This window comes from Macaca fascicularis, chromosome 6 (genome assembly GCF_037993035.2).
Source record: "Macaca fascicularis isolate 582-1 chromosome 6, T2T-MFA8v1.1".
Lineage (NCBI taxonomy): Eukaryota > Metazoa > Chordata > Mammalia > Primates > Cercopithecidae > Macaca > Macaca fascicularis.
In genome coordinates this window covers 157,380,501-157,405,793 of record NC_088380.1, presented here as the reverse complement: position 1 = coordinate 157,405,793, position 25,293 = coordinate 157,380,501, and the positions used below count along the sequence as shown (strand labels likewise).

General features: G+C 52.5%; 1 protein-coding gene across 17 annotated transcripts in view; it reads right to left on the bottom strand.

Moving 5' to 3' along the window:
- The window catches only part of NDST1 (N-deacetylase and N-sulfotransferase 1), a 72,806-nt gene that overhangs the window by 31,169 nt on the left and 16,344 nt on the right, over positions 1-25,293 (bottom strand). For 8 of the 17 annotated variants that reach the window (XR_012414282.1, XR_012414283.1, XM_045394401.2 and 5 more), the window contains exons 2-3: positions 18,980-19,059; positions 5,078-5,977 (exon numbers count right to left, since the gene is read on the bottom strand). Coding sequence is in view for 12 of the 17 variants with exons in the window: in XM_045394401.2 (XP_045250336.2) it covers positions 5,078-5,590 (513 nt within the window). In the remaining 5 variants the exon portion in view is untranslated. The remainder of the gene's footprint in view (positions 1-5,077; positions 5,978-18,979; positions 19,060-25,293) is intronic. The other 9 variants (XM_015452146.4, XM_015452147.4, XM_045394407.3 and 6 more) reach the window with 2 other exon arrangements.

Genomic DNA, 25,293 nt, shown 5'->3' with positions numbered 1-25,293 from the left:
CCCTCTCAGCTACCTGCCCCTGAATATGGTACAATTTGTCCTTGTTCCTGTGCCAATTCCATTCTGTCTTCTTGGCCTGACAAACCCTTGCTCATACTTCAAACCCAATGCATATATCCTCTTCTCTGCACTGGCCTCCCTGAGACCATGTTAAAGCCTCAGCTGCAGCATTTCTCACCTCAGCGGCAATATTACATTTTCAGCATTCTATCTCCCACCAGCCTGCAACCCCTTAAGTTCAGGGGCTATGATGTTTCACCTTTGGATCCCTGGTGCCCAGCTTGATACCCAGCAGGAACACACACAATTTAATGCAGAACTGGATTTTTAAAAGGAATAAAAGAGGAACAGCCAGCTCTCTAGTACCTGGCATATGATAGATGCTCAATACAGGTTTCATCTGTTCATTCTACAACCATTCACTGTGTCAGGCACTGTTTTAAGTGCCAGTGATACAGTGAGAAAAACAAAGACTTGGCCCCTGCTCTCATGAACCTTAAAATCAAGGAGGGAAGAGAGACATTCACCAAAATCACAGGAATAAATATAAAACTTCAGTGTGGCACATGCTACACAGAGGAGGTTCATATTTGTGGAACAGTAGACCACTGGGCACAGTTAGTGGGCTCAGGAGGTCTCCTGAAGAAAGGGACTTTTGAGCTAACATTTAAAGAACAAATGAGCACAAACAAAGGGAAAGGTAGAGGCCAAGAATAGCAAGTGCAAAGGCCCTGAGGTAGGACAGGACTTAACGTGGCCAAGGAATAGCAAGAAGGCAGCAGAGTGAACAAGAGGGAACGAAGGAGCTGAGGCAGTTAGGTCAGCTGGAGCCAGACCTGCAGGGTGCTGAAGGCTTGAAGCAGCAGCAGGAAGCCCTCAAAGACTCCATCAAAGGATGATAGGTTTCAATTTGCATTTTAAAAAGATCCATGTGGTTGCTGCGTGGAGAGTGAGTGGCGCAGGGCAAAGCAAAATGACTTTGGAGGGGGAGATGGGGTCACGTGTGGGCCCCCGAGGAGAGCTGCTCAGGGGGCACTCACAGGGGCGTGCAGGTCAGTGGTGGGCACGGGGTAAAGTCTCGGCTGAGCCTGTGCCCGTTGCAGAGCTGCACTTGTCCAGAAGAGTGCCTTTCACTCATCTCCTCTAATTCCCAAAAAGGCTCTGCAGGGCCCTGGCCTCATAAACCACATTAAGAAGCCTGCATGTGATTCTCCAAACATCAAGAGTACCTCCCCATCCTGTCTTGAGCCAGCCTCAGGTGCTGAGGCCCAGCACACAGCCCAATCCTCAGCTACCTCCCCAGCTCCAGGCTGCTCACGACTCCTAAGACAGCCCTGACCAAGGATGGGAACTACTTGGGCTGCGTGGGGACAAAAGCGGTAGGGCCCTGAGACATTTCAGGCCTTGTCCGTTGCCTGCTGAGGCCTGGGATGCCACACAGGACCGCGGGTGCTGAGGGATCCCATTTCAAAGTCCCGACCCTGAGCTGACTGCCAGGTGCTGGCGGCTCAGTCAGCTGCCCAGCCATCCGGGAAGGCAGAAAGCCAAGTCACTGATGGCCTATCCGCTGGCAATGAAACGAACCAGCCAAGAAGGGAATGGAGGGCCTCAGCACCGAGAGGCTGGCCTCACTGCAGGCCTCACCCCACAGCACTGGAAATCCCTCTTGCTCCTCACCACTGAGGACCCACTCCGAAGACACCAAATCTTCCAATGGGGTCCGCCAGGCAGAGGGAGGAGGAGCCCTGATTCGGGAATGCCGAGGTGGAGGCCAAGCACAGACCTCACCATTACCTGGGGGACCTTGGGAATCCCACATCTCCTCTCTGAGCCTCAGGCTCCCTGTCAGTCCACTTGCTCTTATATTATCTCCTGTGGCTGGGTTAGAAACAACAAGCTTGACTATCAGATCTTGGTTCTATGACTTACCACAGGTTGAGCATCCCTAATCTGAAAATCCAAAATGCTCCAAAATCCAAAACTTTTTGAGCACCAGTGTGACCCCCAAATGTCATGCTCAAAGGAAATGCTTATTGCAGCATTCTGGATTTCAGATTGTCAGATTAGGGACGCTCAACTGGTAAGTAGAATGCAAGCATTCCAAAATATGAGACCCTTCTGGTCTCCAGTATTTCAGACAAGAGACACTCAACCTGTAGCTATGTCATTCTGCACAAACCATTTAACTTTTTGAACCTCAGGTCCTTATCTGAAAATAAAATGCCTACTTCACAGAATAGCTATGAGAATTAGCCATGAAATGCCTGCAAAGCACTGAGCTCAGTGACTGGGACACAACAGTGAAAAGGTGAGGTAGTCCTTGCCAGACCCCTGCCAGGGTGTGTTTAGCTCCAGGTCACCTGGAATTTCAAGGATGAGGCATGACAGTGCCAGGAAGTAGGGATCCAGATGAGGGTGACCCTATTCCCACCCTCCAAGATCTCACAGGGGCACACATTGGTCAGGACCACAAGACAGACACAGCGCTACCACCGCTGTATGCGGAACCTGGAGATGACAAAGCATGAGAGCTGCCATCTATTGAGTGGCTCTGGTACCAGACAATGGGCTCAGTGCTCCCCACCCACCATCTTGTTTTCAACACAGACCAGTGAGGCAGGAGCTGTAATTGGCCCCGCTTTGCAGATGAGTTGAGCATTTTTACCCAAAGTCACTCTGTTTCTAAGTGACAGAGAGATCTGAACCTGTCTGGACTTTTAAGTCCCTGCTCTCACACTGCCCTGGGAATCCAGCATCAGTGGGAACTGGAAAATGAGTCTCCAGATCCCTGGAGCCCACAAACACTCCCCACTTGGCAAGTTCAGCACACAGCAGGGAAGCTGGTCTTGAGGAAAGAGTGGAGAGATGTACCTTGACCACCAGGGGGCATGCATTTGAGCAGAAAATCACAGGCCTCTGCTCAAAACCAAGGATAGTCTTGTCCCAGGCAACAGGGTAGGAAGAGCACCAAGTCCTGGAATTACCACTGGCCCCACAGTGAGACTCTGAATGTGTCCCCACCCCTCCCTGGGTCTCCTGTTCACCTTCTGCAGAGCAAGGAATTGGGGCCAGACAGCACCCAGCTCCACTGTACCAATTATGCCCAATGACCATAGCCCACTGCCTGGTCCCCAGAAACAGTGGGAGCTCTGTGCAATGGGTGTGACCTCTGATGCCACTTCTCCTGAATAAATGGCATGTGAGGCTCCTGGACTCGTCACATCGTGGTTAAGACTAAGGCCTCTGGGGCCAGACTGCTTGAGTTCAAATACCAGACCTATACTCATCAGAGGCGTAAGCCTGGACACACTGCTTATCCTCTCTTTGCCTCAGTTTCCTCCTATCTTAAATCAGGCTGCTAGCCACCTGCCGTGGTGTGAAGTGTGTGAATCTGCATGACGCATGTAGATGGTGCATGGCACTGAGTGAGCACTCAATAAACGCCAGCAGTCCTGACGCTTTCCAGGCCTGGGGCTCTGAATAGAACTTAATGAAGTTCATGGCAGGAAAGGGTACAGAGTCCAAGAGAAAAGAGAAAAACAGACAATGAAGATAGTCTGACTTGATGTCATTGTAAAGCCATAAATCAGGCCAGCGTTCCCCTGAGGGCACTCTGTAAAAGAAAGGGTTTTGTGATCAAGCCAGTTGAGAACAAATCTCACTGGTTGCTCTACTGCAGGACTTCTAAGGGCCTTCAAATTCTTGGCTCACAACACCTTTCAGTGGCAGAGCTTCCTGCTGTATTAGTGTGTGAAAGAACATGCCATGAGAAACCCTGCAGGAGACAAGGCCCAGCGCACAAGCACACCAGGAAGGCCTGGCACAAACGGGCACCCAGCAGCAGACACAGGCCACTTCTGACCCATCTCCCGCTCCTCCTCTCCCGCTTCTCCTCTCCTGGCTCACACCAAGCAAGAGGCTGCTTTAGGACTTGTGCACTTACTGTCCCTTCTTCCTGGAAGGCTCTTTGCGCAGAAAGCCACACAGCTCCTCCCTTCACTTATTTCAGGTCACTTTATCAAAGACGACTTTCCCAAAATAATGTCAAGCTCCCACCCCCGCTGCCCTCTGTGTCCTTTCCCTGCTTTGTTGCTTTTTGTACTGATCACACCTGCCCCATCCTGTGTTTATTTGCTCACTGCCTGTCACCCACCCACTCCCACAGCACTGAAATGCCAGCTGCATGACAGCAGGGACTTTGACTACTTCGATCACCGCTAGCACAGGACCACAAACACTGTGAGTGCTCAGTAAATATTTGTTGAATGAAGGAACAAATTCCCTGCCACCTCCAAAGCATTCAACTAGAGTCCCAGCTAGTGTCTGTTTTCACCTTGCAGGTCAGACTTCTCTGACCACAGCCTCTGGATCCCCCGCCATTCCCAACCTCGCCGCCCCAAGGACAGATTCTCTGTGACACCCTTTCTACAAGGACCCCAATCCCAGCGGTCATTCTGGGAGCCCCATAAAGCCCAGAGCAGCTCCCCATCTGCCCAGTGGGATTTCATTCTTCTCTTTCTCCTCATGCAAAATGGCTCTGGGTCAGGAGGTACATTAACGCCGTACTCCACCACCACCAAGAGGAAAGAGCATGGGATAGAGAGCCCAAACTATCCATGTCTAGGTTCAAATCTTGGCTTCCCCACTTACAGGCTGCATAACCTTACATAAGTAACTTAACCCCCAGAGCCTTGGTTCGCTCATCTGAAATATGGGTGCACACGCCCTCCCTAGGGGAGTTTGCCTTGACAGGTTTTGGGGCACCTAGCAGAGCATGCCCCTCTGACTTCACACTTATCCCTGTGGCCTCCTTTACACAAGCACCTGCTGTGTGCTGGACCCCATGCACAGCAGGCGATCCCCCTGGCACGCTCCCCTAATACTTACAAAGCACTTGCCAGGCAGTGGGCACCACAGGCTCCCAGTGCTTTACCTATACTCACTCATTTAACCCTCCCAACAACCCCGGGAGGCGGGTGCTACCATTACACCCACTTCACAGATGAGAAGTCAGGCACTGAGCTGTCAGTCTGGAGAGGGGGCTCCGAACTGCTCAAGGACCCTGCTTCTTGTGTACCTTGAAGAAGCCAATGATGCCCACGCCGTAGGCCACACAGTACTTGTCCAGCAGCTCCCGGTTCCAGGCGTCCAGGTTGACATACTTGAGGATGTTCTCATAGATGATGAGGGCGAAGCGGCCACGGCCCTTGTCAGTGAGCGTGGGCATGTCACCCTTGCCCGGCGCAATCTCTGTGCGGTATTTGAAGCGGCTGGACTCCAGGATGGCCACCACCTCCTGGCCCAGTTGCGAGTAGAGGCTCTCCACAAAGACCAGCACCAACGGGTCCGTGCGGGAAGGGGTGGCTGCCTGCACAGGCTTGAGCGGCAGCAGGCGACTGGGGGCCACGGGCGGCGGGTCCCCGCAGTCAGGCTCGGGGGCATCCACCGAGGGCTCCAGGCCTCGCTTCCAGCCATATAGGTAGTAGGCCGAGATGAAAACGCTAAACAGGCAGAAGACGAACAGCAGGAAAAGGACAGCCTGCGGGGACACGTGCCGACACAGCCTCCGGAGGCATGCCAGGGCAGGCATCCTGGCCTCCGAGACCTTGGCCACCGGAGGCCCGGCCTGCCCTGGCTACCCCAAGGCCCCACACAGGAGGAGACACGAGAATCGTCCACTGACCAACAAATTCACAGAGACTTAGGAAGCAAGGCCCTTGTGGGGCACTGGGAGTGGAGGATCTGGGCCCCCGGTCCTTCCTCCCAGCCAGGGGCGCAGTCCACAGGCTGGTCACGCTCCTTCCTTCCTCTGCGCCCCTTTATGTCACCATGGCAAACCCCCGCGTGGTCCTGTGCAGAGCAGAAGTGCCCCAGGGCGTCAGGGCCTTCTGGGGGTGCAGGGCAGCAGGCCAGAGGACACTGGGCAGGCCTGGGGGTGCCGCATGCCGCTCACTCCGTGAGGACCACGGGACTAAGGCTGTGGAGAGTGGAGAGAACAGGAGCGTCAGAGTGTGGGCTTCAGGGTTCAGCTAACTGTGGACACGTGGGAGCTGACCTAACAGTGCCCAAGTGCAAGTACGGCTGCTAAACCAAGGTTGCATGATTTGCAGCAAGCTCTTTAATATCTCTGAGCCCCCGTTTCCCCACTTGTAAAATGGGGCAGACAATAAATAATATGAACCCATCTCACGAGGGGTTGGAGGATTAAGTCCAACAACGTTTGTAAATGACTTAGAGCAGTACCTAGCATATGGTATCCACAAATGGGAGTTGCTATTTTTGATCATTATCAGAGCCCAAGACTAGGCCAAGGAAAATCCAAGAGCAGGAAGGATGGGGAGAGATAATAAACATTTGCACAACCTGGGAACTAGAGGTAGAATTCTAAATCATGACTGAATACCACATCCTCGCCATATTCCATTCCCTTCCTAACCTGTTGCTCTCTTTGAATGAGCCCAGCAGCCCCATCTGATAGATGGAAAGACTGAGTCTCCATCCGAGGAATGAAGGCTCAGAACGAAGCCAAGCCAGGATTCATTAGCGGGCTGCGGGGCATGTGTGACTTATCAGTGTGAGAAGGCCCCAGGTGACCATTACACCGTCCGAGCATCAGTGAGCTCATCTGTAACACCAGCACCCCCGCAGCTCATGGCTATAGCTGAGCGTTAAGCAAATGTGTCTGAGGAGCTTGACACAAGAAACATGACAGCTGTCATATTTGCCCCTCATGTAACCAGGCATCTCTCATCCTCGGGGTACATACCCACAGGTGCACACAACAGCCTAGGACAACAGGTGACCAAACAGCCTTCCTGAGGATCGCTATACTGCCACAGGATGCAGAGGGGAGGCCTCCCCTGCCCTGGACCTTCTGTCCACCCAGGTAGCCAAAACTCTCAGTTCCAGCCTCCCCCTCAGCCTGAATCCCCCGCACCCAGGCCATGCCTCCTGGACTCATCTCACTGGAAAGAGTTAATGAAGACCCACATACACGACACAAAGGCCCCAATTCTCTCATCCCAAACAGCAACCCCAAGCACAGCCTTCCAGTCTCCCTTAAATAGTAATGAAGTCACAAAAAGTGAGATTTCTCAGCAACCTAAGGAGCAACTTTCTTTTCTTTTTTTTTTTTTTTTTTTTTTTTAGGCAGAATTCACTCTTGTTGCCCAGACTGGACAATGGTGTGATCTCGGCTTGCCACAACTTCCACCTCCTGGGTTCAAGTGATTCTCCTGCCACAGCCTCCTGAGTAGCTGGGATTACAAGCATGCACCACCTCGCTCAGCTAATGTTTTATTTTTAGTAGAGATGGGGTTTCTCCATGTTGATCAGGCTGGTCTCGAACTCCTGACCTCAGGTGATTCGCCCGCCTTGGCCTACCAAACTGCTGGGATTATAGGCATGAGTCACCACACCTGGTCCCCAAGGAGCAACTTTCTATCAGTCACAGCGGCTCAAAGCTAGCAGGAGAGTTGCCCGGGTCTAGATGGAAGGTGTAAGAGCCAGGGCTAAAGAGGCCGGGGGGACTTCAAGGTTTGAGCCCAGCCTAGGGGGTAAAGATCTTTGAAATCCCTTCCAGCCCCAAGACCACACGATGTGCTCGGCATGGGTACAGCATGCCTCAGACCCAACAGCTGCACTTCCAGGAATTTATCCTAGAGGTATTACTGCACAAGTGTGTAAAGATGTCTGCACAAGAACACAAATCCTAGTGCTGCTTATAACAGCAAATCCCAAACAATGGGAGATTGTAACACAAGGGTCGGGCGTGGTGGCTCATGCCTGTAATCCCAGAATTTTGGGAGGCCGAGGAAGGCGGATCACTTGAGGTCAGGAGTTCAAGACCAGCCTGGGCAAATGGTGAAACCTCATCTCTACTAAAAATACAAAAATTAGTCAGGCATGGTGACAGACACCTGTAGTCCCAGCTACTCAGGAGGCTGAGGCAGGGGAATCACTTGAACCTGGGAGGCGGAGGGTGCAGTGAGCCGAGATTACATCACTGCACTCCAGCCTGGGTGACAGAGCGAGACCCCATCTAAAAAAACAAAAGAGGGAAATTATAATACAAGCATCACGATGAAATCCTAGGCAGCCATTTACAATATGTTGAAGAAGGACATGTACTGACATAGAAATATAATTACCATATATATTGTCAAAGTCAAAAACATTCATAGGCCGGGCACAGTGGCTCAAGCCTGTAATCCCAGCACTTTGGGAGGACGAGATGGGCGGATCACGAGGTCAGGAGATCAAGACCATCCTGGCTAACACGGTGAAACCTCGTCTCTACTAAAAAATACAAAAAATTAGCTGGGTGAGGTGGCGGGCACCTGTAGTCCCAGCTACTCAGGAGGCTGAGGCAGGAGAATGGCGTGAACCCGGGAGGCGGAGCTTGCAGTGAGCTGAGATCCGGCCACTGCACTCCAGCCTGGGCGACAGAGCGAGGCTCCGTCTCAAAAAAAAAAAAAAAAAAAAAAAATTTATAAAACGGTTTGTATGTGTGGTCACAATTTTGTTAAACACTTTTGTGCATAGGCTAGAAACCGGTGCTAAATGCAAAAAAAAAAAAAAAAAAAAGAAAAAGAAACATTAACAGTGATTATCTCTGGGTGATTTTTATTTCCGTTTTTTGTTTGTGAAATGAGGAGGTGACTAGGATAACAGGTCTGGTCTCAGCTCTGCCATGATGCACTGTGTGACCCCCTCTGGGCTTCCTGCATGTTAGAAGGGGGTTGGGACAGGTGATCTCTGGGGGCTCCTTCACCTCTGATATTCTACATTTCAGTGCCAGTACCCTGAGGAACCAGAGGCAGCCAAGAAAATGGGCACCTGCAATGCAGTGGGATAAGTGTGACAGGCGGGGATGGAAGGGGTATTTGGAAGAACTCAGGGGTCCTTAACTCTTCTGGCAGGGAGAAGGAGGGGACAGGGAAGGCTTCCTGGAGGAAGGATACCTAAGCTGACCAGAATAAGTAAGGGTTGGGCAGGGGTGGATAGAGGAAATGGCACATACCACAGCTTGGAGATAAGAGCATGTGTGGCGCTTTCCAGGGACTCCCTGCAATTCTAGCTGAGAGCAGGGCAAGAAGGAGCAGGTGTCCTGGGCAGAGCCAGGAAGGCTGGGGTGACTGGTCCTGTTTATACTCAGGGTACCCAGGTGTCCCATTTACCACTGATAAGGACAGCCTGTGGCAGCAGCCCAGCCCCACCTCTTGGCCTAGGGCCAGGACAGAAGCACAGTGGGGAAGAGGCGGGGATGCCCTGATGGTGCCCCGCCCACGTTGGCCACCCAACCCCACGGAAGCGGGGGAGAGCAGCCACCAGCCACTCCTCGAAGGCCTGAGTGCGGTGGTCAGTGACCCTCTATCAGATTAACAACCTTCCAGAGTGTGAATTATGCAGCTCAGAGTCTCAGGAATGTGGGAGCCACGAACCCCTGTGGGAATCTGACATTTTTCAGACATAAAAAATATGCACATTAAAAAATGCACATGGTTGCCAGAGGTTGGGCGTTGAGAGTATGAATCAGCGGAGCAAAGAGAATTTTTTTGGCAGTGAAACTATGTGTATGAGACGACGATGGTGGATACATGTCATTATACATTTGTCCAAACCCACAGAATGCATACCACCAGGGCTGAACCTGAAAGTAAACTATGGACTCTGGGTGATAATGATGTGTCAATGCAGGGTCATCTGTTGTAACAAATTTACCACTCTGGGTTGGACACAGTGGCTCACACCTGTAGTCCCCTGACCCTGGGAGGTGGAGGCAGGAGGATCACTTGAGGCTAGGAGTTTAAGACCAGTCTGGGCAATATAGCAAGACCCCCATCTCTACAAAGAAAAAAAAAAAAAAATGAGCCAGGTGTCAGAGAATGTGCCTGTAGACCCAGCTACTCAGGAGGCTGAGGCAGGAGGATCACTTGGGCCCATGAGGTCAAGACTACAGTGGCCATAATTGTGCCACTGCATTCCAGCCTGAGCGACACAGCAAGACACCATCTCAAAAAAAAAAAAAAAAAAAAAAAAAAAGTACCACTTTAGTGGGGGATGTTGATAATAGGGGAAGCTGTGTGTGTGTGTGTACAGGGGAAGAGGGCATATGGGAACTCTCTGTACCTTACTTTCAATTTTGCTGTGAATGTAAAACTAAAAGTCTAAACAATAAAGTCATACACACACACACACACACACACACACACACACATATACACACACACACACACATATGCTAGAAAATGTCATAATGGTGTGGTGGCTCTCACCTGTCATCCCAGCACTTTGGGAGGCTAAGGTGGGCGGATCACTTCAGGTTAGGAGTTCAAGACCAGCCTGACCAACATGGTGAAACCCCATCTCCACTAAAAATATAAAAATTAGCTAGGCATGGTGGCAGGCATCTGTAATCCCAGCTACTCGGGAGGCTGAGGCAAGAGAATCACTTGAACCTGGGAGGCAGAGCTTGCAGTGAGCTGAGATCCGGCCACTGTACTCCAGCCTGTGCAATAGAGCAAGACTCCATCTCAAAAAAATATATATCATAATAATTTCAAGGAGTTCAGAGCCTCCCTGTCACCCATCCACAGACCTAAAGTCCTAGACTAATGGACCCTACTGGTTACACATGCAGACTGGAGCCAAGTGGCTTCGGTTCAAAACTAAGCTCCACCACCTAGTAGCTGTGTAATCTTGGGCGGGTTATTTAACTTCTCAGTGCCTCAGTTTCCTAGCATGTAAAATGGAAATTCTACCTACTTCCCACGGTTGTGAACATTAAATGAGTTGATACAGAAGATGCTCAGAACCATGCCCGGCACACAGCTGCTGTTATCACGCACCCCTGTTGCTTATTTAACATACTTATGACAATCCCTCACGATGCGGATCACAGCTTAGCTCACGAAGTGCTTTCAAGCTCATCCCTCTCTTGAGAGTCTGACAGCCCTAGGACTCAGGCAGGGGAGGGCAACTCATTTCACAGAGGGAGAGCAAGGGCTGAGGCAGGCAGGCACCAAACACACTTATTACACAGAGGGCCAGGCAGCCAGGGCTGCTGTCCTCCTCTCACAGCATGCCTGAAAAGCAGCCCTATCTTTGGGGGCTGTGGCCCTTACTGGGAGCTGGCTGGCTGCCTGGATAGAAGCCAGGAAGCTAAAGATAAGGCCATGGCAAATCACAGGGCAGAGGGAGAGCAAGGTAGCCCCTGTTCTCAGAGAAGGCCAAATACCCTGGGGTGGGGGTGGGCGGAGGGAAGTCAGTTGCTTTGTAGCAAAGTGCTGGCCACTCAGCCTGCTGGCAAAGAGGACTTCCAGCACAGCCCCTCTGCAACCCACTCAGAGGCTGCCACCCTCCACCCAAGGCCCTCCTCACCCGCCTGCACTCCAGAGCTCCCAAGGCTCAAGGGATAAATAACTGAGGGGCTCCTAATCCCCCCGGAGCCACCAAGGCCTCAAGGACAGCTGGGGCTGAGGCCTCAATGACCCCCACCACCCTGGGCCTGCTGGGCCTCACAGACATCACCAGCAGTTTCCCCTAAATTCCAGCCTCACCCAGACAGTCACCAATCTCGGGCAAGCATCGAGGCTTTTGCTGATGAAATTCCCATTGCCTGGAATGCCTCCCCCGACCCCTTGGGACACTTACTCATCTTTTAAGATCCCAGTTCCAAAGTCATGACCCCTCTGAAGTCATCTCCAACCACTGCCCCCTCTCCCACTCCTAAGTCTCATTCCTCAGGCTCCCGCCTCATCCCTGCTCCACAGTGCAGAGGCTGAAAACCAGGACCGTGGAGCCCAAACAAAAAATGCAGACTGTGCTCTTTGGCTTGCACAGTATTTTTCTTTAATTTGGGATTTGTTAGCAACATTGTTAAATCAGGAGATTTTACATAAAAGTCAGAACTTCCAACTTTTCTCTAAAGAGGGCAAGTTCTGGTGACACTGGGCACACATCCTCACCCGCCACCATCAGCTGAGGCACTTAAGAGTGCCAGCCTCAAATGGGCCGTGTATCCTGCAGTTAACACCATCAGCATCTCTATGCACAGTCTCACAGCCAACCTCTTCCCTTCATTTGGCTTCCTGCCCAGGCCCTGGGTGTACCTGAGCATGTGGTCTGTGCAGAGTAAACTGGGGGCATTCCTACACATGGCTCTACCTGTAGCCTGCAGATCTGTGGGGCAAGACCAGGGCTTACTGACCTCTGCACAGGCCCTCACCGGCACCCGGCACAGAGCCCTCAGCACAAAACATGTCCTTTCTTCTTCCTCCCCCCATGCCCGGGTGCCACTCAAGGGCAGGAACCAAGTCTGATTCATCGTGGAAGCTCCCACTTTTCCCAGGGTCAGGTCCTTATTGAATACTCAGGATATGAATGAATGAGCAGCTGTTATTATTTCCAATTTACAGATAAGAAGACAAAGACTTCAAGGTGAAGTGACTGGCCACAGTCACATGGAAACCACCAAATCTTGACTCAAATGGGTTTCCTTTCTGACTTTGAGTTTGGTCTTTCATTCCTCCATGAAACCCAAGGGTTTCTACAATAAAAGTAACACCAACAACGTTATAATTATCATCATTATGAATACTGCCGCCATACCTTCAGCACATACTATGAGCCTGGCACTGTGCTAAGCACTTATTTTTTTTTTTTTTGAGACGGAGTCTCACTCTGTCACCCAGGCTGGAGTGCAATGGCATGATCTTGGCTCACTGCAACCTCTACCTCCCAGGTTCAAGCAATTCTCCCACCTCAGCCTCCCGAGTAGCTGCGATTACAGGCACCCACCATCATGCCCGGCTAATTTTTGTATTTTTGTAGATATGGGGTTTTGCCATGTTGGCCAGGCTGGTCTTGAACTCCTGACCTCAGATGATCCACCCATGTCGGCTTCCCAAAGTGCTAGGATTACAGGCGTGAGCCACCACTCCAGCCAGCCCTTTTTATACCTCATTTCATGTAATCCTTACAACTAATATTGTTATCCACATTTACAGTTGAGTAAAATAAGGCTCAGAGAGGTTAAGTCACTTGCCCCACATCTAGTCAGTGGCAGAGCTGAAATGTGAACCCAGACCCCATGGGTGGGGGAGATAACTCCACAGCCTTCAGAGGAACCTTGGCTTGGGGTAGGCAGGGGCATGAGGGGAACCTCAGCCACAAAGGCCAGTGGCCCACAGTCCTCAGCCAGGCTCCCACTGCACTCCCCTAGCCCTAGCCCCAGCTTTCCCTGCCAAGGTGCTGAGGATAATGAATGAGATGCTCTGGTTGTCATGGAGATGCCATGGCAACGCTGCACTTTCGGGAAATACCACGGTAACCGTGGCCACTGCTCTGGAGTTGAAGTCACTCTATCTAACATCCCCACCTGAAAATGCTCCCCTGGACCCATAAGAGAAAAGGGGCAGAGGTACAAGGGCCTTCTTACAGGAGCAAGCTGTCCAGAGACTGGGACCAGGGAAAGGGGTCCAGCTTGGGCCTGTGATGAATGCGTGGGCTCTAGGAATGAGCCCAAGAGCTCCGTAAGAGCAGGTATGGAGACAGAGCAAGCCATGCCTTTCACGGTGAATTGTGCCCAGTAACCCAACTCACATGTACACAGTACCTACTGTGCACCAGCAGGCCTCCTGAGAACGGCTGTGCACACCCTTCTATTTCACTCTAGTGGCGACAGCTAGCATAACAGTTAAAGGCCCAGACTGGGGCTAGCCTGCCTGAGCTTGAATCTTTGAATCTTCTCTTTCTTTTTTTAAGAGTCTTGCTCTGTTGCCCAGACTCCTTCCAGCCTCCTCCTACTGGGTTCAAGCTTCGAGCGACTTTTGAACCACAGCCTCCTGAGTAGCTGGGATTACAGGCGTCCGCCACCACGCCCAGCTAATTTTTGTATTTTTAGCAGAGACGGGGTTTTGCCAAGTTGCCCAGGCTGGTCTCAAACTCCTGACCTCAAGTGATCCACCTGCCTCGGCCTCCCAAAGTGCTGGGATTATAGACATGAGCCACTGTGCCCAGCATATTTTCATTTTTTGAGACAGTGTCTTTCTCTGTTGCCCAGGCTGGAGTGCAGGGGCACATCACACTTAATGCAGCCTTGACTTCCCATGCTCGAGTGATCCTCCTACCTCAGCCTCCCAAGCAGCTAGGACTACAGGCTTGCGCCACCATGCCCAGCTAATTTTTTAATACAGACAAGGTATCCCTATGTTGCCTAGGCTGGTCTTGAACTCCTGGGCTCAAGCAATCCTCCTACCCTGGCTTCCCAAAGTGCTGGGATTACAGGTACGAGTCACTGCACCCAGCTGGGGCTTGAATGTTGGCTCCATTGTTTACCAGCCTCATGACCTTTGAGCAAATCTCTCAACCTCTCTGAACCTCAGTTTCACTAACTCTAAAATGGGGTTTATACTACTTATCTATCTTGCAGGGCGGCTGCCAAGACAAAGAGAGATGAGGCATGTAAAACACTGAGCTCAGTGCCTGGCACACGGTAATATAAGCTAATAAAATGATTACTCAGTAACAGATTTGGAAAGTGAAGCTCAGGAAGGAACTGGCCCAAGGCCACATATCAAATTAGTAGTCAATTGAGAAAGAGAGAGGAAGGGAGGCCAGGCTGACGCCAGAGGGAAGGAGCAAGAGAATGGGATCCAGGAAGGAGGTCTGAGATCTCTCTGGGAGTGCGGAACAAGCAAAGGACCTGTTTCCTCATCCTGTATTTATTGAGCACCACTAGGTGCCAAGCATGCCACTAGGCACTGAAAATGCAGTGGCGACCATGACCTTACCTCAAGGGTTTCTAGAGGTATCTGGAATCCAAGGTTTCATGTCTCTGGTATGACATGGCTGTAGTGAATGGGGGAAGATGCCCACAGCCCTGAATGCTCACCCAGCCCACATTTTATTTCCAGCCTAGGTCACTCTTGACAATGCCCTCTGTGGACCACACACCTCTCCCCACTCCCTCAACACACACACCACACTCACATGCACACGACAGGCTCAAACGGCATCATCATAGACATCTGCGACACATAAACAGGGGGTGGGGGCTGAGAGGAGGTCAGTGTAGAAAGAGCTCTGCCAGCAGCCTCAGAAGGATGTGAATGGGTACCTGGGCTTGGGCAGGGACTTGAGCAGGGGAGAGCATAGCAGTGGCTGCAGGCCTGGGAACAGGTAGCCCCACATGCACCCAGGGCCACTGCCCATAGGTGATCCAGCCCCTCCTAGCCGGTCACAGCCCCAGCACAGTCACATCATCACCCCCCACCCAGCCACACCCCACAGCTTCCTAGCTCCACCAGCCACCCTACCACAGCCTGCCCCACCCACCACATCCAGCCCAGCAAGGAAAATCCTCCACTTTTGCTTCCCAGCTGTGCGGGAGTTTCTCCGCGTGATTACACCCCCGGGAGGCCGAGACCAGAAGCAAATCTCTTCCTCTGCTGGAATTTGCTGCATGCCCCATCCCCCATCACTCCCACAGTGCTGCCTGGCTGGGGGCCAAGCTGCCGCCTGTCACCCCAGAGTCCAGGACCACCACCACCAGGAAAGAGGCTGTTGGAGGTCTGGCTCAGAGTCGCAGGGCCACAGAGAGCACAGTCTGCCCTGCAGTAAGCCCCTGGGGACACTGAGACCCAGAGAGAGGAAAGGACCTCCTGGCCTTGTGCCATCTGGTGTGCCCCACTCTCATTTACCTTGGTCCATTTTCTTGCCCAGGAAAACCCTGTCCCTCCTCCTCCAATGCTAGCCTCAGCAGGGAAGTGAACAAGCCTGCTCTGGATTTCTAAAGTCCTGGTTGAGCTCCCCTGCTCCACATCCCACCATGTAACACCAGGTATCAGTTGTCCTTGCAACTAGAATGCGGGGCTCCCAACTTCACTGAAAGCTTTGCAAGGCACAAGCCGTCTCCTACCCACAGCAGGTGCTCAAGAGCCTTGTGCCCTTGCCAATTACCTTCCCCTCTGCGAATCTGCTACACAGCATCTCCAAGCTAAATGCATTAATAACATTAACTTCCATTTATGAGACATGCCATGTCTATGTTACGTGCCATTATTTCAACCTTACCACAGCACCATGACCTAGATTCCCCCCATTATACGGATGAGAAACTGAGGCCCAGAGAGGCCAGTCACTTGCTACAGCCCCCAGAGCTAATAAGAGGGCGAATGGGAACTTCAGCACACAGCTGCTGGGCTCCAGAGCCTGGGCCCCTCATCCCCCATCTCCGCAGCCCCTTTGTGATCACCTAAGACAGCTAACACTTGCCTGATGCCCTGCACATCCCATTCTCCGTTCCCTTTGAATAGTTTTCTGTGTTTGTTTTCATACATTTTATATGTGTTTTAGTATCACAAGCAGCCTCTAGTGATCTTTCTTGGAAGTAGCCCACAGATACCCATCAATCAACAAGGAAACAAAGCATTAAGCACTATTGTTCCACTCCCTGGTTCTCAACTTGTGAATCTGTTCTGGGTTACCTGGCAGGGAAGGCCCAACAGAAAACCTCAGGAACTTAGACCTCACTTGTTGAGAATGTGTCCTTCTTCCAACAGGGCTTGAGTTGCAAGTTTACCTTTGTACCAGCTCTGAAAAAAAGGGCTTACCGAGCAAACATACCAGACAGCCCGGGGGCGGGGCCATGTGGGAAACACAGCAGGTCACCTGCCACCCTCCCCTCCCAAGGACAGGACAGTCCTGACAGTCCTACTGAGGCTCTTCACGCACACCAAGGTTGTCAGGTCCCTCACACAGAATGTTATGCAATAGCCACAAAGCTTCTCAAAACGGGGCTCTCTGCCCACCCTATCCCCAAATCTGCCTATGACAGAGTCAAATCCATCCAGAACTATTTTTTTCTTAGGCTCAGATCACAGACACTCAAAAGGAACAAAGCAGCATATCCAAACACATATCATAACCTCCCTCACTGGTGGCCAACATTAAGCTCCTGCGAACATCTGGGGCTGTGCCAGGAGCCTTCCCTGCTCCAGCACGCTCAATCCTAACACCCTGAAAGAGGTGTCACTGCTATGAGCACTTTACAGACAAGGAAATGGAGGTTCAGAGAGGGTAAGTAACTGCTCGAAGTCACACAGCTGGGCAGAGGTGGAGCTAGGATGCCCCTCCCAGCCCACCCCAGACCTACTCTGCAGTCCTACTTTCCACACCATTCCCAAGTCAGGTCTGCAGCCCAGGAGAAAGGCTTCCTGCAGGCGACCGGCCCCAGGGCTGCTGACCCCACTTCTCTAGCTGAGCTTCAGCCTCCTGGGAAAGCCTGCACTGCAGAGAGGTGCACCATGGGACCCAGCAAGGCAGGACTTCAGCCACAGGGTCCTCACGCCCCCATCAGGTACCCCAATACAAGAAAGGGGGAGGGTGGCTGGGCGCGGTGGCCCCTGCCTGTAATCCCAGCACTTTGGGAGGCTGAGGAGGGCGGATCACAAGGTCCGGAGATTGAGACCATCCTGGCTAACACTGTGAAACCCCGTCTCTACTATAAATACAAAATTAGCCAGATGTGTGGCACATGCCTGTAATCCCAGCAACTCCAGAGGCTGAGGCAGGAAATCGCTTGAACCCAGGAGGTGGAGATTGCAGCGAGCCGAGATGGCGCCATTGCACTCTAGCCTGAGCGAAACTCCATTTCAAAAAAAAAAAAGGCGGGGGGGGCACCTCCTGCCCCAGGCAGAGGCCTCATGCTAAGGAAGAGACAAGAGCAAGGGTCAGAAGCAGGAGATCTCAGCTAGCAGGGCACCGCAAAGGACAATGGCGAGCACCTCACCTCACGGCCTGGCACATGCCAGGCGCTTTACCAAGCACTCTCAACCCTCACTTCACTTATTTGTCATTTATGCCCAGTGAAGTGAAAACAATTTTATCACACCCTGAGCTTCTCCCCTATCTGCCTCCCCTGCAGAGGAGCTGGGAAATGTGGGTCACCACCAGCCCCCACCCTCCTCATGCCCAACTCCAGGCCTCAAATACACCCTGAGAGATTCCAAGGCACAGGCAGACTCAGGGGCCTCCATCTCATGGATGCAGAAGCCAAAATCCATGCGGGCCTGGAAACCACAACAGCCTCCTAGTCCTTCCTGAGGCCGTGAACACTCAGGGGATGAGAGGTCATTGTCCCCTGAATGAGCCAAGCTCCCCCAGCCTGTGAGGTCAGGCAGAATGTGGCCAGGAAGACAGAGGCGGGGGGTGCCACAGCCTCCATTGCTGCCTGTGAGTCTCTGGGCAAGTCCCTTCCCTTCTCTGAGCCTCAGTTTCGGCAACTGCAGTGAGGGGTATGGACTAGAGGAGACGTCTGTGACTTTCTGGGGGTTACAGAACCCTTTGAGAATCTAATGATGGCTATCAGCAGATTCTCTCCCCAGACACACAAATTCAGAGTGGTTGTGACTGGCCCCCAGCAAAAGCCAAGTTAAGAACATGGAAATTCTCTAGGGGCCCCTCTGGCTTTGACAAGCCATGGCTCTCACAGTCTAGACAGGACCAAAGCCACAAACACATCAGAGAGCCCCGGGATCTCACCATTCCAGCTTCCCCCGTGGCCCTGAAGTAAATCTTTAACTCTTGGGCCTGCTGGCTTCAGGTGGATTTGTGGACGTGCCCAGCTGTCTAGAGAAGCCACAAGAGAAACTGAGCCCTTCCTTCCCATCCCTCAGCCTCCTCCTCCTTCTCCTCCATCAGGAATCTGCCAGGTCAGCCTGGACCTCTCCCTGGGGCAATTCCGGGAGCTGCTTCTGATCTGGAATGAAGGTAGGACCCAGTGCCAGGCTCAAGGGCCAACCTGTACCCCAGGCCCCTCCTGGGGGACACACACACATACCACACACATAACACACACACACAAACACACACACACACACACTCAGGTGGACCTGGAAGGACGGGACAGGGCAGGGGGCCAGGGACAGTGGTCAGAGGGGACAGGAGCCAGGGAGAGAACCAGACCCAGACCCACCAGAGTTCCAGGCAGTGGCATGCGGTTCCTCTTCACTTCGCCACGTCCTCTCGAACGTCCTCTCCTTAACACGGCCGCACCTAATCCCAGGGCCAGGAAAAATGGCATTACTGTTGGCCCAGTCCCCTCCCCAGGAGAAAGGGAAGGCAGAAGGGAGGGAGGTGGCCCTAGAGCACCCTGCGCCACCAACCACGTTCCTAGAAACCTCCACGCCCCTTCATGCCACCTCCCTTGTCAAGGCCTCCAGCCCCTACCTCCTTAACCTCAGAAAGAGGATGTCCTCCTCCGATTCTGCCCCATGCCCAGGGGACCACCGGCACCTTGCTTGTCTCACCCAAGCCCTGCCTGGAGGAGCCTTCCATGGGAAAGGAAAAAGTATGTCCCTGACCCTCATGTCAGTGGGTCTTCTGACCCTCTCAAGAGAGGTAGCAGCCAACAGCAGGAGGAGCGCTCACTGGCAATAAGGATAACTGGGTCCCAGTTCCAGCCCTGGCCCTTCCCTCTCAGACCTCAGTTTCCCCACCTGTCCTGAGAAGAAAAGGAAGGACTGGTATGCCCAGCTGGTGGGAAAAGTGTCTATGATGCTGGCTTTTGGCCCCTGGCCCCACCCAGCTCAGCTCCCAGGCCCTTCCCTGTGCCCCACCCTGCAGAGGAGGAAGAAAGGTGACTGGCAACACTGTGGAGGGTGTGAGAATCCATGCTGGAGCCCCAAAGTGCTAGAGCTGAAAAGGGTCTTACAAAGACAAGACCCAGAGAGGAGAAGCAACTTGGCCACGGTCACACAGAACACTGGAAAAGGGCCAGGCTGGCCAGGGCTTGCTTCTTGACAGCAAATGCTTAAACGCACCCAGCTGAAAAGGTATTTGCCTTCTTAGAGGATGCCAAGGAGAGCACAAGGCAACGTGACAATGGTAGAATTGCAGGCTCTGAGAGCTGCAGTTTAAAAAAAAAAACATGGCATGTTTATATGTGGGGCTTAAGAATGGAGATTGGGCTGGCTTTCCAGGCTCCTCATGTCACACCACATGGGTGGCCAAGGGTCCTGCCAGCCACAGGGAAATCCTAGGAGCCCCTTCCAGGGATTAGCAGCTTTGGCCACCTCTCAAGAAGTCACCTAAGGCCCAGCAGGCAGGTCCAGCAGTGGTGACAGGGAGAAAGGCTCAGATGGACACCCCACGACTAGTCCACTCTGGAAGATGCCAGAGCCTTGGAGAGAGTGAAAATCCCCCAACCCCGTGGCCAGTGAGGACGGAAGCCAGGTAGGCTAGGGATAACACAGAGGAAGGGAAAAGCTTTGAGCCATCTGGAGCCACAGAAGCCCCCTAATCTCCTAGAGGCCTGGTGGGCACAACACAGGGCCTGCTGAGACCAAGGAGGCTTCACTGAGGGCCCACATGAAAGCAGCCAGTCCCTGTAGACTTGCTGGGGCTTGTCATCAAGACAAAAGCTAGCCACCAACACGCCTTGGGGTGTTAAGGGGCTCAAAGTACTTACATGGAGGCGCAGCTGGCAGGGGGAGGGGGCAGGAGGTGGGGAGAGGTGGAGGTAAGTGGGCCTGGCTTTCTCCAGGACACAGACAACAGCTAGAGAGCAGAAACACGGAGCAAAAAGCGCTGGGTGACCTACTTCACAGAGGCTCCTTTTAAAGGGGAATAGGGGGCCTCTGTGAGACTCTAGAAAGTATCTCGCAGGGGTCCAGAACAGTTCACAAGGCCAGGAGACCAGGGTTCCAGTTCTAGATCTGGGACTCAGCCAGGACTAGGATCAGGTGAGGCCAGCAAGGAGCCCTTAAGAAGGCACTCACTGCCAGGTGTGGTAGCTCACGCCTGTCATCCCAACACTTCGGGAGGTCAAGGCAGGTTGACCCAGGAGTTTGAGACCAGGAGTTCAACACCAGCCTAGGCAACATGGCAAAACCCCTTCTCTACAAAAAACAATTACAAAAATTAGCCAGGCGTAGTGGCGTGTGCCTGTAGTCAGTTATATGGGAGGGTTGAGGTGGGAGGATCACCTGAGCCAGCAGGTTGAGGCTGCAGTAAGCCCAGATCGCGCCACTGCCCTCCAACCTGTGCAACACAGCTGACCCGCTCTCAAAAACAAAGCCTCTTATTCTCCACAATGTGCAAGCACACAGCGGGCACCTCCTGAGACACTACACTTAGATGCCTCACTTGCCTCATCCTAGGCCCAGCCTTACACAACCTGCCTGTGACCTCAGGCAAGTACCGCTCCTTTCTCGGCCTCAGTTTGGTCACATAAAACAGAATCATGAAGCCAGGCATGGTGGCATGTGCCTGTAGTCCCAGCTACTCAGGAGGCTGAGGTAGAAGGACTGCTGGAAACCCGGGCATTCAAGGCCACAGTGAGCTACAACTGTACTACGGCACTCCAGCCTGGGAGAAACAGCAAGACCCCATCTCTAAAAAACATAAAATTTTAAAAAACAAATTAATTTTAAAAATTGAATCATACCATATGATTCCATAGACCCTCCTAAATCTAAGCTGGGTTATTCTGTAGGGAGCATAACCGAACTCTGCAGCAAATCCCCAGAAATGGGCACAGTGGCCCCAGCTCCCTGCCATCAATAACCTGTCAGTCACCACGTTGTCAGTCACCATGTCCCAGGCAGAATACACATTATACAACCACCTGATGCCACTATGTTCCAGACTCTTTGTTAAATGCTTGGCCTCTACTTGATCATGGCCTCATTTTACAAATATAGAGCCTGAGGTCCATAGAAATTAGGCAACTTGCTTAAGGCCCCCGTTGGGAAGTGCTTAGCTGAGATTCGAACCACCGTCTGTCTGGTTCTTAATCCCCACATTCCATGGCATCAGCCACAGATAATACAAAACCCACCAGGGCTGGGGAAATGCCATCAGCTCTTTGCACCTCCCACATTTTCTAGCATATAATGCCAGGGCTAATGTGAAGGCAGGCTGGTGGACAGCCGGGAGCAGGTAGGCAGGGACGGGGAAGTCTGTGTGGGCACTGAGCATTCCACAGATGAACCAGCCTCCAGCCCGGTCAGCTGCCCACCACTCTGGTTACAATGCCCTCATCACCATCAGCATACCACAGCCACTGCTGTGCCATTTTTAAATCATTACACAGATGCAAAGCTTTTTCACAGGCATTGCTGTGGCATCACATGCCAACTTTATAAAAGTATAGCAGGGATTTCTTCCCCCTTTCTCAGAAAAGGAAAGTGGGGTTTCCAGAGGATAAGTGGCTTCCCAACACGCACACAGGAATGCAATGTTGGAGGTGAACTTGGAGACCACATCCTCTGCCTTCCAGTCCAAGCTTGGGTCTACTCCTCCATGCTCACGACTTTCTGTTCAACCAGTTGATGGGCCTTTGGGACAATGATGACCATTTCTGAGAGTTTACTTGGTACCAGGTGTTGTACTCTGTATTTCACGCGTTATTCCACTTAACTGTCCTGACATTCCTGTAAACTAAGTATTGCTACTATTTTCATTTCACAGAGACAGCGGCTCAGGAAAGTAGTGTATCATGCCCAAGGTCACCAGGCCAGGAAGGGGCAGAGCTGGCATCCAGAGTTCAGACTGGCTCCAGAGCCTGGGGCCTAAACCTCATGCTGCACAGCTCGTCGGGGAGACTCTGTCACGGGCTGTCAGTGCAGGGGACGGGAGGTAGACACATCAAATAGTGTGCGCATCTGGCAGATTATGGCAAGATTATGATAATGGAGGACAAACAAAGCTCTCAGGGAGCCCACAGGAGGGAGGTTGTTACAAACGTCCAGGCAGAAGGCCAGGAGTCTGTGCAGAGGACATGGGAACAGAGGGGAGTGACAGATATGAGGGAGGCGGCCTTGTGAGACCTTGGTCAAGTGCCTTGCTTTCTCCAGACCTCAATTTACCAAGCTGTTAAGAAAAGTGCTTGGAATATCTCCAGAACCCCCTCCATCCCTGAAGACTCTTGGGCCCTGGGAAAATAAGCAATGCTCGGTGACAGCCTGGCTATGAGCCCTGGGGACTCTGAAATGTTCTTGGCTGTCCTGGCACAGCTCAACTGCTGGGAAACAGGCTTGCAGAAGCACAGGGCTTGGCTGGCATGCCTGGGCACCAGTGAAGTGTGGGTTCTGAAGGGGCCACATTCCGCCCATTGTCGACCTCTCCACAGCTCTGCTGGAGCAAGCACCACCCCGTCTGGATGCAGATCAGAAACCGAGGTCACTCCCAGTGCCCAGTGGGCTGCCACTCCAGGCCCCGCCTGACCCACCAGCCCTTGTCCAGAGCCCTACCTACATGTAAATTAAGTCCCTTTGATGTCACTCACCTGCAAAGCCCTTCCCTCACATTTCCCCAAGTCTGGCCACTGGGATATAGAGACAAGGGGTCCTATAGGAGGCCTTAAGGAAAATGACTACCTCACCCCAAGGGACCTGTGCAAAACAGAGGCTGCCTATGCCAAGCCAATGAAGACCCTTGGCTAGGGAAAGGAAGATGGTCCATTAGGGCCGGCCCGCAGCTCTCACTCTGGAAAATGGAAGGGGCTCTTGGACTTGCTAAGAAAACGCAGCCCAAGTCTCCACACTCACAACTGCCCCATCAAACCACATGCCTGGCATGCTCCTGTTCAATAACCTACCACGGTTCCTCCCACTCACTAGGCCAAGCTCCTTACCTGCCTGCCTGCATGGGTCATGGTGAGCAGAGGCCTTTGTTAACTAGGTGTGCAATATGCCAGGGCCTTGCTAAGTGCTTTACTTTTTTTGTTTGTTGTGTTTATTTTTTTGAGACAGAATTTCGCTCTTGTTGCCCAGGCTGGAGTGCAATGGCGCGATCTCGGCTCACCACAAGCAACCTCCGCCTCCCAGGTTCAAGCAATTCTCCTGCCTCAGCCTCCTGAGTAGCCAGGATTACAGGCATGCGCCACCATGCCTGGCTAATTTGTATTTTTAGTAGAAACAGGGTTTCTCCATATTGGTCAGGTTGGTCTTGAACTCCCGACCTCAGGTGATCCGCCCACCTCAGCCTCCCAAAGTGCTGGGATTACAGGCATGAGCCACCATACCCGGCACTTAGTGCTTTATGGACATTTCCTCATTCAACCTCACAGTAACCCTGTGAGGCAGGTACTATCATTGGCCCCTTTCTACAGATGAGAAAATTGAGGCTCAGAGAGGTTATGTTACTTGTCCAGAGTCTCACAGCCAAGCAGCAGGCAAGGATTCATGCCCACGCCTGCCTGACCCCAAGCCCAGATTTTTAACCACTGTGCCATGTGGCCTCCTCAAATACTCCCTGCCACCCTCAGAACCCTGGGGCCACCTCAACCCTTCTCCATACAGGAGGGGAAACCAAGGTAAAGAGCTCTGTTGGTAGCAAAGCCAGGATAAGGCCTGAACCTCTACCCCACCTTCCGCCCCCAACCTCACCTACCCAGGAAGGAATTCCCTGCCAGAAGGCGTGCCAGGCAGAAAGGCTAGGACCATCACAGTGACAACGAGGCTTCAGAATCTGCCTTTTTCCTCTGTCCAAAAGGAAGAGAAAAGCAGAGCGAGGTTTGCAGAGACAGAAAAGGACGTGAAGGGACCACGAAACATTTGTTCTTAGAGAACAGACTCCTAGCGTTGGGGTCCCCTCACACAACCCCTGTTGCTATTCCTGACAGCAACAGGAACATGCACGTCCCAGGACCCATGTGCACCATGCCCCACCCCCACCAGCATAGGCCCCAACCCAGCACAGCTGACCCCAAATCTTAATTGCTCTCCCCAAACCTGCTTGTCCCGCCGCCTTCTCTGTCTTGGTAAATAGCAATACTGTCCAACTGTCCTTCCAGTTCCTCAAGCCAGAAACCTTGTGGTCAACACTCTCTTCTCACACCCCACATCTAATCCATCAGCAAATCCCATCAGCTCATCCTGCAAAATAAATCCAGAGCCAACCCCTGGTTGCTCCCACACCGTCCCCACCCACCACTGACCTGGCCGACCTCTCTCGTGGCAAGATGCAGCAGCCTCCCAGCCCAGCCAGTCATCCTGTGTCCACCCCTCACCCCTAGCAGTCTCTCTAAAATGTGTACCCAAACCAGTCAGTCCTCACACTGGGCTGCCAGCAGCTTCTCCTCCACTCAGACTCAAACAACAAAGTCCTCCCCATGGCCAAGAGGCCCTACCTGTCTCCACACGCCCTCTGGCCCCTCTCCTCCACCATCCTCTCATTCTTCCAGCCCTGCCTCTGGTCACCTGTGCCCTCCAGTTCCAGAGCCTTTGCCCTGCAGCTCCCTCTGCCTGGAAAGTTCTTCCCTCAATTTCCCGTGGGCTGCCCTCC